Source organism: Carassius gibelio, chromosome A16 (genome assembly GCF_023724105.1).
Source record: "Carassius gibelio isolate Cgi1373 ecotype wild population from Czech Republic chromosome A16, carGib1.2-hapl.c, whole genome shotgun sequence".
Taxonomy (NCBI): Eukaryota; Metazoa; Chordata; class Actinopteri; order Cypriniformes; family Cyprinidae; genus Carassius; species Carassius gibelio.
Genome location: NC_068386.1, coordinates 3,819,397 through 3,838,993, shown reverse-complemented (window position 1 = coordinate 3,838,993; position 19,597 = coordinate 3,819,397). Strand labels below are relative to the sequence as shown.

General features: G+C 38.9%; 1 protein-coding gene across 1 annotated transcript; it reads right to left on the bottom strand.

The window, feature by feature from the left end:
- Nucleotides 1–271: 271 nt before the first annotated feature.
- Nucleotides 272–4,369, bottom strand: LOC128030020 (uncharacterized). The gene has a single exon (XM_052617480.1). It carries the CDS (start codon nt 2,547–2,549, stop codon nt 1,050–1,052), a length of 1,500 nt encoding a protein of 499 aa, XP_052473440.1. The 5' UTR covers nt 2,550–4,369; the 3' UTR covers nt 272–1,049.
- Nucleotides 4,370–19,597: the final 15,228 nt, after the last annotated feature.

Sequence of the window (19,597 nt, the reverse complement as noted above, 5' to 3'; positions counted from 1 at the left end):
ATACAGAATGCTGCATACAGGCTCCCTTACTTAAGATGACAGAATAAGAGTTCATGGTGAGGTTTGCATTATATTTAATGCCTAAGTTCTTTTTTTTTATTTTAATGTTGCGATCTTGTGGAAGTGACGAATGTTGTTGTGTTCTGTAGATGTTAAGGCATGTTTATCTAGGTGGCCAGTGCAGTTTGGTCCAAGCGTTGGATATCTTTGCTCATCCTCTGAAACGCTGGGACACCTACAATCACACCAGAGAAAAGGGAAACAAAAATAGTTTAAACAAAATATGCCTAATTACCAATATAACTGTCCCTATTTAATGTTGGCAGGACACTACAGTGTTTATCAGTGGTGAAATGTTCATGTCTTCGTCCTCAGGCGACAAGCTAGAGCCTAAAAACTCTAGTCCCACCATATTTGGACTCTGAAAAACACTACTGCCATCTATCCCTCATCTCTAGGCAAATTCACATCAATCCACTCATTGTTTCCCTGTGCCTTAACTGCTGTGTCAGTTACTAAAAGATCCTCAATTGGTCTTTCCCATCTGTATTCTTGTTGCGACACATCAGTTTTTTTAATCTTTACCCATTTGTTGGGCACTAAGCCATGGCTCCCTTTTGGAGGTGCCAAAACTTGATTCTTGGCATTGTGTACTGCCAGACTGAGTCTTTCATCAGTTTGGACAAGGCTGTCAGATGTTAGATTTTCAGTGGACATGGGCCGGCCTGTGACATGTTCAAAAGGGCATAGTCCATTTTCCTTGTGGTTTTCCTTAAGGCATCGGTTGTCATCATGTTTTTTTACATCTTCCATTAACAATGATGATTGTTTCCTGGCCAATTCAATTTGAATCTGTTTACTATGTAGAACAGTTTGTGAGTTTTGCTGAAGTTGTCTTAATGCCGCTGCATGTTTACCTCTCTCCTTTACGGCTTGTTTAGCAGCACTGTCTACTAGGACATCCTCTGTGGCTTCAGTTGTTGAGGTTTCATGGAGTCCATCAGCTTTTGGATAAGATGTCACTAGCTGGTGCTGCAGAGAGAGGTTCTTCAGTTTCCCTGTGGCTCCACAGCATTTAGCAGAGTCTGTTTTTGTTTGGCTGTCAACTGCTGAAACCTCTTCAACAGGTGGTCGTCATCACTTTGTCTCAAACTCAGCTTACAATCACGAATCCAGTGTCCTTCCTCGTTGCAATGTCTAAATCTTTCCTGAGTTTTCTCTCTTGAGTGTCTCTGATATTCACTTTTTTCGTATCCCATTGTCCTGTTGTTGTATGACAAGGTTTTGGATTGTAAAACTCTGAGATCGACTTCCTGTGTTCTTTCAATCTTTGCTGACCATTCTACAATCTGAATAAATGTTGTTCCAGTGCTGTCCCAGTCATCATACCTGATTTTAAGAGTTTTAGAAACCTCAGGTTTCAGTCCATTCACAAATATGGTTTTAAAAGGGATGCTAGTGTCTTCACAGAGTTCTTCAATGTTGTTGTTCAAACCAGCATGTTCCATCCAAGTTTGTCTGAAGCGTTCTTCAAATTCTGCAACACTTTCTCCTGTCTTCTGCACACAAGAGGTAATTTTAGCCCAATTAACCTCTGCAGGTTTCAGTTCAAATAAGAAGGTTTGAACCGCTTCCCATCCAGCTTCAATGTTTTCTTGAGATTCACCAATCCTTCTTTCAACACTTTCTGTAAGTCGTTGTTGGTCATTGTCTCTTAAGTTCACATTAACAATCATCACACTGTCCAGTGGATGTAAATTGTAGATTTTCTGCAAGCGTTGAAGAAATTGCCATACTTTCCGTGGTTGCTTGTACACATCTGGCAATTCTTTTGACCATTTGTCAACTTGCTCTGGAGTAGCTGGCTGGTATGTTCTGTATGGAACATATTTCTTTATTACTTTTTTTACTGTGCGAGTTCGTCGTTCACCATCTTCCTCATACTCCTCTTCATTTTCAGTTTCAGTTCTTCTGTTCTTAATAATTACAGGAGCAAGTCTAACCTTCAGTTTGTCCTTTGTAATTTCAGTATGTGTGTTGATATCTGCATCACTGTTATCAGAGCTGCTTGAAGCTTTTGATTCCAGTCGTTTGGAGAGCAAAGTTAACAACTTGTCATTCTGATGTAACAGTCTTTCTTTGTCCTTCTTTACAGTCTGTAATTGTTCAGCCAGTGCTCGAACCTTTGCTTTCTCTGCTTTTTTCTCATGTTGTAATTTGTCAGTTTCACATCTCTGTAGATGCTGTCGAATTTGTTTGAGCAAAATTACAGACAAGCCATCTCTGTTGGTGTATGTCCTTAAGCGCTGCATCTTTCCATAAGCCCTTTTAATGTCCGGCAAAGCCCATAGTCCACTCTCTGAGTACTTGATGCTGTACTTCTGGCAGATGTCATCATGGCACTTCCTCAGTCCCAGCCTTTTGTCCAGATATGCATTCAGATTCTCCAACATCTGATCAATGGTAACATTTGGAGGTTCAGTCCCATGTCTTTCTGTTGTTGGCCTCAATGCATGACTATTGCCTTTGTTTTGTGCAGACTCAGCCATGGCGAATACAGGAAAAGTGCCCTCAGAGGTGTGAAAACAGAACAAAAGGTGTTAGAACTGTTAAAGGTACTTATTCAGATTTAAATTCACAGCAGTCTGTTAGACTGACCATTTTCAGTTACACAGACAAATCATTAGTTTAAAAGCTCAGCTTAGTTTTCAATCTTCCATTTAAAACGAAACATTTACATTCAGGCTAATTTTCCTTGTTTAATGTCTGAATTGAGTTCTAGCTCAGAAGGCTGAATGCCTTTTTCAAATTTGTCCCTTAGACAATTTACATTATTTTTTTAATTTTTTTTTTCTGTATTTTTATGGAAGGCAAACAAACTTATAGTTTCATGGTTTTATGCCATCATCTTCTAATTCGGTTTGAACATTAATTTAAATCTACATTAGTGGCTACTGAATTAGCACCCAGTCAAGAATTCCCAATTCTTGAAGCAACATCAGTCCCAATTCTATCTATGACTCCTACAGTCTCTGGAGAAATGGACTAAATTGTTTTTTTACACAATTCCTACAAACAAAAAGAGAACGGACTAAGCCTCTGCTTCTACAATCTCTTGATTACTGGACTAAACTGTTTCTTAAACAATTCCTACAGATACAAGCAGAAAGTACCAAGCCCTTGCTTCTACAGTCTCTTGATTACTGGTCTAAATTGTTTCTTTCACACAATTCCTACAGACAAAAAGAGAACGGACCAAGCCTCTGCTTCTACAATCTCTTTATGAACGGACTAAATTGTTTCTTAAACAATTCCTACAGACATAAAGAGAAAGGACCAAGCCTCTGCTACTACAGTCTCTTGATGAACGGACTAAATTGTTTCTTAAACAATTCCTACAGACTCCAGAGAACAGGATTAAGCCTATAATTACACATCTATGGCTCCTACAGTCTCACGAGAACGGACTAAACCTCTTTCTTGAATGATTCTTATAGACTCAAGAGGACTGGACCAAGCTATTAACACTTTTTCTATAGCTCCTACAGTCTCAGGAGAATTAACTAAATCATTTAAAAGGTTCCTACAGACTCAAGAGAAAGGCCTAAGCCAAACATTTCTTAAACAGTGCTACACTGGTTATTATGGTTACACTACACACATCAAATGATCTGCTTACTTATGAAAAAGTGTTCTTTTAAGTTCTTTTAGAGAGCTGATAGTTTCACTCACCAAATTAGAATCTTTGAGAAAGGATCAAGTTGATTCAAATAACTTATGTCCACAGATGCGGTCTGTTGATCTTCAACACAAAAACTGTAGAATTTCCAAAACTCTTTTGTTCACTTCTTGTTGCAATTGGTGAGTTCTCTTCTTGTCAGTCTCTCCTGGCTGGCTCGCCAAATTGTTAGATTTTGCTGTATTTGGCTGAGCAGTAGTTTGGGTGGCTCGCCAATGTACTAGATTTCTCTAATACATAAAATAAGTAAGCTTGATCAAAGTTCTTGTGGGGAGAAGAATTTATTGAAGGTAGCAGTGTAGCAGTTCTTCAGCAGTGATGTTAGCATGTCATCCTTCATACAATCTTAACCCAAGGTACTGTCTGTGAGACCAGACCTTTATACCTGTTAACAAATGTGCTACAAACAATACAATAACACCCCATGGAGAGACAATGATAGTGTAACCTTTTGGTGACTTGAAAGGATCTCTCCCATGGAGAGCCCATTCAATGACTTGATGTTGACCTAAGAGGCTGATTATATGGGCCAGTTGTTTCACACTATTGTGAACAAAGTACAGTTGCCTACAGTTGATTCCAAATACATCCAACCAAAGTTAATTAAAAACAAATAATCTTTCAACATCCATAATTTTAGTGACATCACACACCGCCATGTCACCGAAATCGTTCAATGCGGAAGACAACGGGGTGAAATATTCCGCCTTTTTGTCCACCACTGGAAGGGGCGCATTTGAAGCAATCCCAGACGAATCACGGGGGATGCTGCTGCCATTAGACCTAAGAGCCTGAGGCACAATCTCACTGTCACCGTGCGACCCGCTTTGAAGTGCTGCACGCATGACGCAATCGACTGAGCGCGTGGGAGAGAAAGCTTCGCTGTCATCGCGCGAGAGTCCAGATCTATTCCCAGAAAAGTTATCCGTTGAGAGGGAGTTAAAACACATTTTTCTTGAAATTTGTGCGTAAGCCCAGGTTGTTCAAATGATTCAGCACAAGATCTCGGTGAGAGTGTGCCTGAGTCTGCGATTGCGCTAGCACCAGCCAATCGTCCAAATAATTCAACACACGAACGCCCTGGCGCCGCAACGGGGCCAGAGCTGCGTCCATGCATTTGGAGAAAGTACGGGGCGCTAAAGCCAAGCCAAAGGGAAGAACGCGGTACTGATACGCTTTGCCCTCTAAAGCGAATCTGAGGAAATTCCTGTGTCTCTTGACGATCTGAATATGGAAATACACATCCTTCAGATCGATCGTAATAAACCAATCGTTTGGTCGGATCTGAGACAGAATAGACTTTACCGTCAACATCTTGAATTTGCTCGGCCTGAGTGCAAGATTCAGACGGCGTAAATCCAGAATGGGCCGTAATCCGCCGTCATTTTTCGGTACCACGAAATAACGGCTGTAAAAACCTGTCTCCATCTGAGAGGGGTGTACTTCTTCTATAGCCCCTTTGCTCAGCAGAGTTAACATTTCCTGTCGCAGCACCGCCATTTCCGTAGACTTCACCGTAGTGGAAAGAATTCCGCGGAAAGGAGGCGGGCCTTTTCGAAACTGAATGGTGTATCCGTGACAAATCGTGCGTAACACCCATTGAGAAATGTCGGGCAAGCGTTCCCACGCGGCCCGAAACAATATTAGCAGTTTCAAAACTTCCGCTCCCTGCAACGCTGTCATATGCATTAAAACGGCCGGACACGAAAAACCTGTGGTGTTCGTGCACCGGGGAAGCGTATGCGCAAGAGTCGTAATGTCCCGTTGAGTATAATCCTGAAACGTGTCCACGGCAGGAATTAGGCCAACAGATGGAACATCGGGCTCTGCCGCTAGCGAAAAAGCGGCGGCTGCGCAAGCCATCATAAACAGGCCGTTTGTGTAGGGTCCTTGAGCCGTCCCTCGAATTCCGAAAGCAGGATTGCGCAGAGTGTCTGAGGGAGCGTCTGACATTACAGCTCGATCCAATGCTGCTCGAGGCGCTGTTTGCGGCGAGACAGTCAATGTTTGAGCATGGGGACTGCAATGAGAGTGTAGGATGCGCGAAAGCGGTCCGACAGCGCTCTCTAGCGGAGGGCACAGTCCCTGGCAAGCAGCAAAATGATCAGGAGCTGCCATTCGGTACCCGAGAACGAGAGGCCTTTGCCGTCGAGGTCAGGTTCAATCTTTTTCGTTGACGCTGGTGCGCCGGAGGAAAAACCCTAGGGCCCCAGTCCTTACGAGGAGGCGCCATAGGTGTGGGCTCCTCTCGAGAGGCTGCTCGCTGACGGTGAGAGGAGGTTGAGCGAGAACGCGTGGGCGCTTGCAGGCGTTCAACCTCCCTGGGTCTGCAGGGAATCAGCTGGCGGAAAGCGGCTGATTGCTGTTTCGCTGCCCTGAACTTCTCCACTACCAACGTGACAGCCTCACCGAACAACCCATCCCTGGAGACAGGGGCATCCATAAGGAAAGATTTATCCTTCTCCTTAATATCGGTGAGATTAAGCCAGAGGTGGCGCTCAACCGAAATCAAACCGGCCATAGTACGGCCCACTGCACGAGCGGTATGTTTGGTAGCACGTAGCACCAAATCCGTTGCTCTACGCAGTTCTTTCACTGCCTCCGGCGTGATGCCCTCACCTTCATCCAGTTCCTTCAATAACTCCGCTTGGTAGGCCTGAAGGACCGCCATAGAGTGGAGTGAAGCAGCCGCTTGACCAGCCGCCATGTAGGATTTACCCACCAAACTAGACGTGACTCGACAAGCCTTCGAAGGAAGAAGGGGGCGAGACTTCCAAGCCGCGGCCGAACTAGGCGCAAGGTGTTCGGCGAGAGTCTCTTCCACCGGGGGCATTATTGTGTAGCCATGGTTCGCCATATCAGAAACGGTGGCGAAATCCGCGGCCGCAGCATTAGTGATCCGCGCCAAAAACGGCTGTTTCCAGGACCTCGAAACCTCCTGGTGGAGGTCCGGGAAAAAAGGTAAAGGCCTCCGGGGCTGTGTAGGTGTCCAACTAGTTAGAAAACGGTCGTCCAGCTTAGAAGAAGGTTGGGCCTCGGCCTTGTCAACCTCCCAGTCTAGCCCCAATTTACCCACCGCACGAGAAACCACGTCCAACAGCTCACTGTAGGAGGGGAAAACACGCCTTTCCTGTCCGCTAGGAGGAAGAGGGCTAGTGTCGGTCGCGAAGCCCTCAGAACCCGAGGCCGCGGTGGATAAAACGTCGTCGTCATAGCGTCCACAACCGAAGGAGATGGCGGCGCATGCCTCCGGTGTGGGAAGTAAATCCTCATTAGAGAAGACGACAGGCTCAGTATAACTTTTATTCTGCAACAGGGTAGGGGAGAGCGAGCGATGTGGAGAATATTCCAGCGCTGCGCTGTCCACAAAATCCATGTCGCACGTGTCACCCCAGGCCCTCGCATTGTGCGGTGCCTCGGCAGTCGCAGAGGTGACCTGACGTGGGTTAGACTCGAGGGCGACATTTAAGAATACTTCCACCCTAGAGCGCAGTACTCTGAGCCGCAGGCCATCACAATGGGGACAAGAAGAAAGGCCGCTAAGCGCCGCCTGTGCGTGATGTAGACCAAGACACACTACGCACCTGTCATGAGTGTCCCCCGCCGTGATGTACCTGGTACATGGCTCCTTGCATTTGCGAAAACTCATCGCGTCCGCGAAGAGGAGTTAACACTGCTCGAAGAGATCGCTGGAGAACGCGAGATGATAGGGCACAGATGATTCGCTATTCCTGAAGGAATGAAATCTGAGGGAAATGGCGCGCTGCACCCAGGTATATCATGCGTGCGCATGCGTAGGGTGGTGCTATGCGCCATTTGGCCAATAGGATTGGCGGGATGGTATAGGGCTTCAGACATTCGTCACACCGGAGGTGTTCCCATACGTGGTGACGTCACCGCAGCATCGAAGTGACCTATGAAAGGGAAACGGAGTTCCTTAGTAGTGGGCGGAACTACTGCGCAAGCGGAATCTCATTGGCTGGTGCTCAACTACTGAGCAAATCAGTTTGACCCAATGCAGACAACCTGATTAATAATCATAAATCCATTACTGTTCTTAATAGTATAATTCGTATTATTATTATTAATGTTATTATTATTATTATTATTAATATCATCTTATCAGTATTATTGTTAGTTTCCCCCCCCCCCCCTTTTTTTTTTTTACAGAAACACTGAATGATCAACAAAGCACCACCATCAGTCCTACATTTAGTTAAAATGTCTGTTTTCATACATGGTTACCAAGTTTTAATTATAATTACCTTTTTCCTCAATTCACTTAAAACAGTGATGTTTTATAGCACTGCAGAGTTATCAGACGTTCCGAATTGCCTCCCAGCAATCATCAGAACCAGGTTGGTCCTACAGTGATTTCCACTCATCTTACTTTTAAGATTATCATTTTTTTAATAATTTTTTTAAATAAATTTAATTGCTGCCCCTGCAAGACCTTCCACGACTGCTCAGCCTTGAGCAAAGGATTCAGCAGACCCCAGATTACAAGCAAAAACTGGTAAGATGCTTTATTTCCTTTTTTTATATTTATTATTTTTTTTACAATTGTTTGCACAATTACACAGTTAATGTTTTTTTTTTTTTTTTTACTGGTACACAAATTAGGGCTGTGATGCAGGCACGTGCAGAGGGGGGGGGGGGGTGGCGTTGGGTGCCTGAGCACCTGCCCCGTTGCCCTTTGGTGCCCAAAGTGCCCTTTTGTCAAAGCAAAATTTCCTCTAATTTTTTTTTTTTGTCATAACGTTTCCTTTTGTGAATGCCTGCTCATGCCCAGTCTAAATATTAGTAAAATTTTGAATAATAATTTAGCCGTCAATAAGCTGACCAACGTAATGACCTTTGACCTGACGACGACGACCTCCTCATCCGACCGGGATGATTCGTCACGCTGCACGCGCATTTTTTAATTGTCAGAGGATATTTTCAACACCGTGGAAGCTGGTAAGTGGTGTAGTATAATTAAAAAGAAAGCTTTTATTCTTTGCAAAGAAGGTCAGACAGTCATACAGAGTGAAAACGACCCAGGAAGAGGGCAGTCCTCCACCTTATATACCTCTGCTCTTCCAAGGTTACACAGTTTCAGCAGCTGTAAATTTCCACACAAAACAAGAAACACTCTCTATTATACATTAATTAACACTATACATTAATTTGCTATTTCTACAAGTAGACCATTCAGATATATTCCAAATCTAAAATGACAAAAGAATTAAAGCCTTTCAATTTCATTACCATTTATACAAGCTTAGTAATAATATTGTACTGTAATGTATGTAAACATGGACCATGTAACATACACCTACTGCAGTAAATTCTAGTCAGTAGGGAGTTTCATTCTTGTTTTATAAATAAATTTTATAAAATAAAAAAATCGTGTTATGCTTCCCATTGCTCTATGATTAATGCAATTTTCATTCTATTGACTTCCATTAACATGCATACAAATGTGGAAAACGGTAAACGCAAGCTCAACAAATTTTGTTGCATTCTAAATTTAGTAAATTTATATTATATAACAATAATAATAATAATAATAATACAGTAAAAAGACAAAACTAATATTTATGGTAGTATAAATTAATATTTATATTACTTGAATTTATTTTATATATTATTTTACATTATTAATAATCACTATAATATTCAGATTGATTAAATCATCTACTATTGATTATTATTATTGTTATTACAAGAGTAAAACTACAAAGCTAATATTTATAGCAGTAATGAAAATTCTTTACTTATTTGTTTAATTTAAAAAATACTTATATTATTTTACATTATAATTCATAATTAATATAATAGTATGATTTATTAAATAAGCTACTAATAATATTAAATATCATTTTAATAGTTTAATCAGTACGATGATGATGATGATAATAATAATAATAATACAGTAAAATGGCAAAACTATGGTAGTAATGACAATTCTTTATTATTTGTTTACTTTTAGAATTAATTAATAATTCTATTACTTCAATTTATTTTATACATTATTTTACATTATTATTTATAACATTCAGAGTGATTAAATAATATATTAATATTAAATATAATTATTATTGTTTTTATATTACAGTAAAAATACAAAACTGATATTTATGACAGTAATTACATTTACTGCTAATTAATAATATATTATTTTAAATTATTGTTAATAATTGTTATAATATTCAGATTGATTAAATACAAATTATTATAGAATTTTTTTTTTTATAACAACTGCAAATGTGTTAGCAAGTAAACTGTAATTTAGGTTTGATGGTTTTTGTGCCTGAGAGAGGAAATAATTCATTAATATTAAAGTAAAAATAAAAAGCATATTGTCTCAAAGTAATGAAAAATGATCCTCAGTTTAGCCATGCTGTTGTTGTGCATACTGTGTAACATGATTTGATTACGTGACCTAAATAATGATAATGTGTATTACAGATTGTAAAGAACTGGTATTTACTCGTACCCACTACAGAAATAGCTAACTTTGTATGTAAACAGATATAGGCCTGGTTTCACAGACAGGGCTTAGACTAAGCCAGGATTAGTCCATAGTTCAATTAGGACATCTATTTTTTTTTTTATAAATGTGACTTATTAAAAAAATAATTGGTATGCAACTTGAGACAAAACAAAGGCACTGATATATTTAAAGATCAGTCAATTTTCTTTCAGTTGAAATAGCTCAGAATTACATTTTACCAGGCCTAAGCCTTGTCTGTGAAATTGGGTATACTGTCTCCTTACCAATCACAACCTCTCTGAGTTGAAGAGTGGCCACTGAAGTCTTTCCATTGACTCCTCTCTAATTAAGGTTCTTCGCCAGAGAGTTGGAAATCAACCTCTTTAATATGCGCCAGGTGCAGTCGCGTGCGTCTGCCCCACCAATAAGCCCCAACCAGTTTATCTGAAACAGAATTAAAAAGAGAAAAACATTTTTGTATATCCACTGTTTAAATATGTATATTCCAACAATTAATTAAAGTACAAAAAATATATAATTAAAGAAAAGTTGTTATAAAAACGGTCTGGAAATTATCCAAAGATATTTGAAATTGGACAAAGATGTTTGTTTTGCTGTTTCCACCCCCTTTCTATTAATACAAGTGCCATTCCTGAAGGCACAGAGGTGCTGACATGGATCAAGTCCTGTGTCAACATGTGTACACATTGATGGTCTTCTGATTGTCACCTTTTGCACAGTGGGTGAAGCTGTAATCTGCTGATTAGTCAGTTTGAATGTCTCACATATGGTTTTTATACACATGGCCAAAGAAGGGATAAAAGAAGATTGTAACTGTTGCTCTGTCACTTTCCTTTGCTGCCTCTTTTCTTTGCTGGAGCTCTTCTTGGGGCTCTGCTTTCTCTCCCTCTTTTTCTCCCTCTATAACTAGTGATTCAAGGTTAATAGTGAAGTTGCAATACAAATTTGGTGGAAAAATTCATTTAACATTGCTTCTGTATGCCTACATAAACACATGTGTTTTCTTAGAATTGCTGTGTGGGTTCAGAAGGGTGACACCTTGGGGGGGGGGGGCAGATGTCTGAGAATGACCTGAGAGGGTCACCTAAGTCCTAAATGTGTGAGAAACAGCCCATAGAGAGTGTTTCTTGTTTTGTGTGGAAATTTACAGCAGCTGAAACTGTGTAACCTTGGAAGAGCAGAGGTATATAAGGTGGAGGACTGCCCTCTTCCTGGGTCGTTTTCACTCTGCAGGAACTTAGTGTTGCTGTATGACTGTCTGACCTTCTTTGCAAAGAATAAAAGCTTTCTTTTTAATTATACCTGAGAATGAGTCTGTCTCTTATGCTGACAAGAGTTGATTTAAATTTTGCCACAACAACAATATAGTCTCAACGCTCTCCCACATATTTAGCTATTCTAATTGCACTTACTTCCAATGTTGGTATAAGTGGCAGTGCTTGGTAATAGATGAGAAATGCACGGTTTTATACCATTGTGCTGATAATGCGTCTTAGTCCTTTGGCTATCCTACAGCCTGAACCACTGTAGAGAAACCTCCCTTACAGCCTGGGTCCTGGAGGGCCAGTGTCCTTGAGGGTTTAGCTCAAACCCAGATCAAACACATCTGAACACACTAATCAGTGTCTTCAGGATTACTGGAAGGCTATAGGCATGTGATATATACTAGGGTTGGAGCTAAACTCTGCAGGGATATCGGCGCTCCAGGACCAAGTTTGCCCATACCTGGTATGGTAATATACATGGTCAATTGCATAACAATTCGGCACCCAAGAATTATGACAAGATTGATTCCAGAGAGCGTATCATCACAGCCCTAATTTATGTACCAGTAAAAAAAAAAAAAAAAAAAAAAACAGTAACTGTGTAATTGTGCAAACAATTGTAAAAAAAATAATAAATATAAAAAAAAGGAAAGAAAGCGTCTTACAAGTTTTTGCTTGTAATCTGGGGTCTGCTGAATCCTTTGCTCAAGGCTGAGCAGTCGTGGAAGGTCTTGCAGGGGCAGCAAACCTTCCTCAATGTCCAAAAGCTGTCCCTGGTCTTCCCGCAGCTTCAACAGTCTGAGGATGGTGGATTGCTGGTCCAGCACCATCTCTCCCTCAGCAGAGCTTTGTTAAAGACATTTACAATATTTTACAATTATAATACACACTACAAAACTGTACAATGTCATCCTTAGTCTTATTAAAAAAATGATAAACTTAAAAGTAAGATGAGTGGAAATCACTGTAGGACCAACCTGGTTCTGATGATTGCTGGGAGGCAATTCGGAACGTCTGATAACTCTGCAGTGCTATAAAACATCGCTGTTTTAAGTGAATTGAGGAAAAAGGTAATTATAATTAAAACTTGGTAACCATGTATGAAAGCAGACATTTTAACTAAATGTAGGACTGATGGTGGTGCTTTGTTGATCATTCAGTATTTCTGTAAAAAAAAAGGGGGGGGGGGGAACTAACAATAATACTGATAAGATGATATTAATAATAATAATAATAACAATAATAATAATAATACGAATTATACTATTAAGAACAGTAATGGATTTATGATTATTAATCAGGTTGTCTGCATTGGGTCAAACTGATTTGCTCAGTAGTTGAGCACCAGCCAATGAGATTCCGCTTGCGCAGTAGTTCCGCCCACTACTAAGGAACTCCGTTATTTTTTTTTTACAGAGAAATACAACAAATATCATTCAGCGCCTACATGCAGTGCGTCAATTCTGCATCTCTCGTTCGCGCTCTCTCTCACTCTCTCAATTTGCAATGAGATGAACTGAGAAATATCACAGATCACTTGATGAGAAAGAAATCTGAAGTGCTCAGTCAGAGTGTTCAGCGCTAAACTAAGCCTCCAACTCACACATTGGCGAGTAAAATCCAATAATTTATTAGCCAATGGCTAATATTAGATATCATTTAGTCACCAGAGTGAAGATTTGGTCGCATATGCCAGTGATTTACTCGCAATGTAAAGGGCTGTCCATGAGGGTCAACTGCATTAAAATATTTAGGGCTCATCTGCTTGCCTGCATCATCAATGGAAATATAGCTACAAAATGCGGTCTTTTAATATCCCTTTAATGCGTTCAGATCAAGTGCTGTTTTTTTAGTTATTAAAATACTGTGACGGGTGCTGTAAACTTGCAGTTTAACGTTCGTGCTGCAGTTCTATGCCCTCCACCTCTTCGCAACAGTTAGCATTGAAAACCATATCATGTAACTTAATACCATACACTTATGCAGTCAAAGTTCATTAAACCACTCAAGTAAGTTAATATTAAACCATAAATACTTCTAAGGCAACAAATATGTTTATTGTTGACTTAAATCTGGTCGCCAAGTTAAATTATCCATATATCTGGCCTATTTTTTTTTTATTTTTTTTTTACATTCAATGTAAAGTTAGGCTAACGTTAATAACTGTAGTAGACGGAGCACAAAATACAGAAAAATAATATACTTACCAAAGTGTGTATTCTTTTCCTCTTAATATTTTATTTCTATGTCAAAAGATATCTAAGAATTCCTGTGTCGCTAAAATGTGTTGACTAAATAACCTTAACGTTACTTAATAACAAATTGGAGAGTTCCGGTTTATCTAACAATTTGTGGACAAACTTATTAACCGTTTTTATTGTGCTATGTTATATTCCAAGACTATACAATACCCTTAATAGTCTTAAAGAGACTTTGGTATATTTCACATCTTACAAAATTAAATAATGTTCCACTTACCAGTTCATGCGTCGAAGTGAGGTCCCTTTTCCCGCTTTGTAGGATTAGAATTGATGACGAAAGTCGTCTTGTGGCCGTTTCAAAGCAAGTGAGCCGACTGTCGCTCCACGGAATCGGGCCGTGTGCTTGATAGATATCCGTCTGCCGCATAATATTTATAAATGCCGCCAAACAGCGTGACGGCTGGTCTGTGTCAGTTCCAATCGGACAGCGTATGTCCATCCACAAAGACAATGCAATGTGCATGTTTTATGTACCATTTTTAATTGTTTTTGTTGTTTCTGTAATATTAATTTTATTAGGTTATGTTATTATAATATTTAATAATAATAATAATAATAATTTTATCATGATTTTATCATCATCATGAAAAATCAACTAGGTAAAAATGGTAATTGCATGTATTATAGGCCAGTTTTTCATATCATCATCATCATCATCATCATCATTAATTACCAAGTCATTGCACCATAAAGCTCAGTCACACTGTCACACTTAAGCCGTAATAGGGCCAGATACAATGCAATGTACTTAATATGACTACAAGACGCCAGACTTGGTGCGAGGACGTGATACAGTACTTCAGCCGACCCGGACTCCAGCCGATTGTGCCGACACTCAGCCAGAATCGGGCCGACTATGCTTGCTATCTGGGCTGGGTTTGGACACGGAAGCGCTGCTACATGACGTCAGACTTAACAAGCGAATAGAACGCTCCATAGCAACAGTTGCCCCCATGACGTGACGGCGCGGCCGCCATTATGGACTGAAAAATGAAGCAAAACGCCGATAAATAATGGGAGTCAATGGCACTGAAAATTTTACATTTACATAACAAAAACTTAACATAACTTAATTTTTTCTGGCCGTCATATCTAAATATGAAAACAATTTAAAATACATTAATAAGGATGACCGACGTTAAATGACAGAAAATATAAGTCTATGTGTCGGTTATGCATGGCCTAATTACCCTTAGGAAAATAGTATTTTGGGACAAAATATTACTATAGAAGTACTATAAGACTACTAAAGAAATACTATAGCGGCTCTAGGATATTATAGAGGTATTACAGAACATAACATACTTCTGTGATGTTCTGTAATACCTCTATAATATTTTTAAGCTGCTATAGTATTTCTATAATAGTCTTATCGTACTTCTGTAGTATGTCCCAAAATACTATAAGCCTAGTATTCCTATAAGATTACTATAATATTTTGTGCCAAAATACTATAAGATTCCTATAGTACTTTTTCGTAAGAGTATGTCCCCCACCGAATCGGCTTCATTAGCCTACCACTTACGGTTTGCAAATATACAATTATAAAATTACTCCAAACCTTTAATCTATCAATATTTATGTTCTATTATGCATTTTCCTTGTTATATGAATAACAGAAATTCATGAAATAATATATATAGGCAGACACACAGTAATAAGATTTATTCAAATGTTGATTTTGACATTAGTGAACATCACCAAATATGATTTGGAAAAATAAATAAATAAATAAATACAATTTTAAATTAGCATTTCTAAAGACAGTTAATCTTTTACATAGAATTTCACAAAAATATTAACAACTTGTTTTTCAACATCTTCAGTGAAAGTGCACACAGTGAACAAGAACAAAAACAATCTGTGAATGTCCTATTACAGACGGAAAAGTACAAAAAAAAGATGTGCAATCTAGCAAGTGCACACATGAACTATAAACAGTACTAAAATGGAAGTGGTGCCATGAGATCTCAGTAATTAATCAGACACCACCATCTATTGTGTGTGCATTTGTGTATGAGAAGTTTGTTTGTATTTTTTTTTTTTTTTTGTGAGCGAAGAGGCATTGACATAGAATAGAAGCATTAGTCAAAAGGGTGTATAATCTAGCAAATGCACACATGAACAAAAAGAACTCTGACCATCTATTGGAAACTAGTGTACTACTAGCCAGCTACTAGCCAGTTCAAGTTTTGTATAGATTTCTAAAAACTAACAGCAAAACCTCTACACTGGTAGAGATTTAAACAAACAAACAATAAATATCAGTTCAAGTTTTGTATAGATTTCTAAAAATTAACAATAACTGATTGGAAGAACTTATCATTTGAACGGATTAAATTAACTGATCATATGATGAAAGAACTGATCAATGCTGTACAGGTATGTCAAGTGTAGTAGATGGGAGTAGGAGTTTAGAAAAAGGAGAAAAGGAAGTAAAGTAAATTGCAGTTTTAGAATGACATGAGATGTTAGAAGGTACTTTAAGATGAGCTAGATATGATAGATAGAAGAGCTACATATTTAAACATATTTTCAAAAAATATTAGTTTTATATTACACATACACATCAGATGGTCTTTTGAACTGGCTGCTGTGGAAATGGGCACTGCACACCCTGTAGGTCAGATCCAGCTGATCCAAATGTATGCCATGAAGGGATGCATTCCTTAGATTTTGGACCCACCTGGCACACCTGCAATGTATATATATGAAACATGATGAATAAATGTTTTCAAGTGTCAAAATTATTTTGAACAAGAAAATAGCACTGCACTTTATGCAGAAATGCAGAGTCTAGGCTATCTGCATATTTGTATGGTAATTGGTAACACCATTAATGTCCATGCACTTGGGTGTGACTGGAGATAATATAATATGAACATTTAAAAAAATTGCATTGATCTCAGACCTATTGCCTCTTTACTCTAGTTGTCATTTTCCACAGTACATTTGATGCTACTGCTCAAATGCACCTTTGCAATTGCTGATAGACCGTGACTGTCAGACACATCATTGAAGATCATAGCATTAACTTCTGTTACACTTAAATCTATTTATAATGCGAACATAAAATGGCATTGCACCTGGTGTGCATTTTCATGTAGCTAAAGCACGCACAAGATAGCAATTGCTATCTGGGTGCAAACACTTTGCCTCAGTTAAATGTACCATTCATTTCGGTCAGGCATTAAGCAAAATTAAATAATCACTACTTCTCCTGTTGCATACAATCAAAATAGTAGATTGTTATATCTGTTATTTAATTTTAAACTCATGCAAGCATCTATCATTTAGCATTCCTTGCTAAAAGAAATTCCCGCCAGGTTGAGCCTTAAAATTGTTAACTTTACCACTATTTCATCCATCACACTCAAAACACCAATTTTATTCTAAAAAAAACATGTCTATGCTATGGAAAATAAATGCGATCTAATAATACGTCAATCATTAGTTTATAAGGCAAACTTGACAGAGATGCACTAGCCTTACATTCATGCAGATTTACCAACGCTAACAATGCTGTCATTCACGTTCAACATTCAAGTTAAATCACGACATCATTGAAATATTTCCACTTAAATGAGTTATACCTTTGTGCATCCTTTGGAAATTGATGAAATGCCAAATCGCTTCTAGTGGACTGGTAATTTTTGTGATTTATAGGGCTTGGGCGCCGAGTTGCATTCTGGGACGTGGTGGCCATGTTGCCAGCTTCGCGAATGTAAACATACAGTAAGTTGAACGAGAAGAGCAGAGTTGGGAGAATGAAAAAAAGATGTCGAAATCGCGAAAAGGTTGTGGGATTTATAGGGATACGCTAAATAGGGATGCCAGGTACCAGTATGTGGACAAAATCAGCACTATTAACGGTTTGGATGCATGAGAAATTCCCAGCAAATAGTGGAGTACCGACGGAGACTTGTTGCCGCACTTTTGCATTACAGATATCTTCGGCTACCTTGTTTGTTTTGTGAGCGCCTACACTTCAGAATAGTTCAGAAGCTACAAGTCATTGAAGTCTCATATACAGTTCACAAATGGATGGGTTCAGGAGCTGCACATCATAGAACCGGAACAGCGGCAAACAGTATACAATAATCTGCTAGTTTAGTAACCGTTAATGCTAACAACCATTTACACATGGACTTTTAACAATGTGTTTCAAAAGTGTAGTTAGTAGCCTTCAACCCTCCCGTTTTTTCCAGGGTTCTCACGTATTTGAGCTCTTTCCCCGCTGTCTTCCCGTTTTAGTATTTTCCTGAAAAATATCCCGTTAGCACCTCCATCAAACCTGTCAAGTCTCTGTGTTGTTGTCCTGTTGCTACTCCTTGTCCTTGCAGCGAAACAGATGTTTTCAAAGCATCGTTTTGCTTACTTGAAAGCAACCTTAGCATGATGTTGGGCTTTTTAAGATAGCATGGTTGTTGTGAGAGCACAATTTCACGCCAATCTGTAACTAAAGTCACATTAGACCTAGCTTCACAAATCGCTTAATGTTAGTTAGTATACAAATTTTTGCTGTCAGCAGAGGGATAGCAACAAAAAGATGAATGTTGAAATTCCCCATATTTTGGATGAGTAACTTGAGAAATTTCCCTTATTTTCAATGTTAACTTAAGCTATATAAATTAATATTCAGATGTTATGGTCTCCGTAGTCACGCCTCCAAGCAGGAAAGCGGTGTAAAGTTAATCCATTCTAATTTTATTTTCCCCATGGCGATTATGTGTTGCGCTATTACACCCCACAATACAGCAACGGTTGAAAATGGTTCAAATAGATTTTTAATTCATCAAATTAAGGCAAGGCAAGGCAAGTTTATTTATATAGCACATTTTTCTTACACAATGGTAATTCAAAGTGCTTTACATACAAGTAAGTAAAATAATCATGAAGAAAAAAAAAATAACAAAAATAAAACAAGCACTTTTAAAACTTTTAAAATGATTAAAACGTTTAAAAACAGTTATAAAAATGATTAAAAAATAAATAAATAAAAATAAAACAGTGAAAATATAGTGCAATCTGTTCGGACATTGCACAGTGCTCATTCAATAAATGCACAGCTAAACAGATGGGTTTTGTGTCTAGTTTTAAATGTGACTAGTGTTTTAGCACATCTGATCTCTTCTGGAAACTGATTCCAACTGCGGGCAGCATAGTAACTAAAGGCGGACTCCCCTTGTTTTGTGTGAACCCTTGGTATTTCTAACTGACTTGATCCTAGTGATCTGAGTGGTCTGTTAGGTTTATATTCAGTGAACATATCTGCAATATATTTCGGTCCTAGGTCATTTAGTGACTTATATACGAGTAAAAGTACTTTAAAATCAATCCTAAATGTAACTGGAAGCCAGTGTAAGGACCTGAGGACTGGTGTGATATGCTCAGATTTTCTGGTTCTAGTCAGTATCCTGGCAGCAGCAATCTGGATGAGCTGCAGCTGTCTAATGGTCTTTTTGGGAAGGCCAGTGAGGAGCCCATTACAATAGTCCACCCTGCTGGTGATAAAGGCATGAACAAGTTTCTCCAAGTCTTGGCTGGTAACAAAACATCTAATTCTCGCAATGTTTTTTAAATGATAGTATGCTGATTTAGTTACTGCTTTGACATGACTACTGAAACTAAGGTCTGTCTCCAGAATCACACCAAGATTCCTGACTTGATTTTTAGTTGTTTGACCCCTAGAGTCAAGGTATGCATTCACCTTGAAAACTTAATCTTTGTTTCCAAATGCAATGACTTCAGTTTTTTCCTTATTTAACTGAAGATAGTTCTGGCACATCCAACTATTAATTTTATCAATGCATTGGCAGAGGGAGTCAATGGG

What these genes read in the sequence shown, in the direction of transcription:
- LOC128030020 (XM_052617480.1), bottom strand. Translation starts at nt 2,549, where the DNA reads ATGGCTGAGTCTGCACAAAACAAAGGCAATAGTCATGCATTGAGGCCA.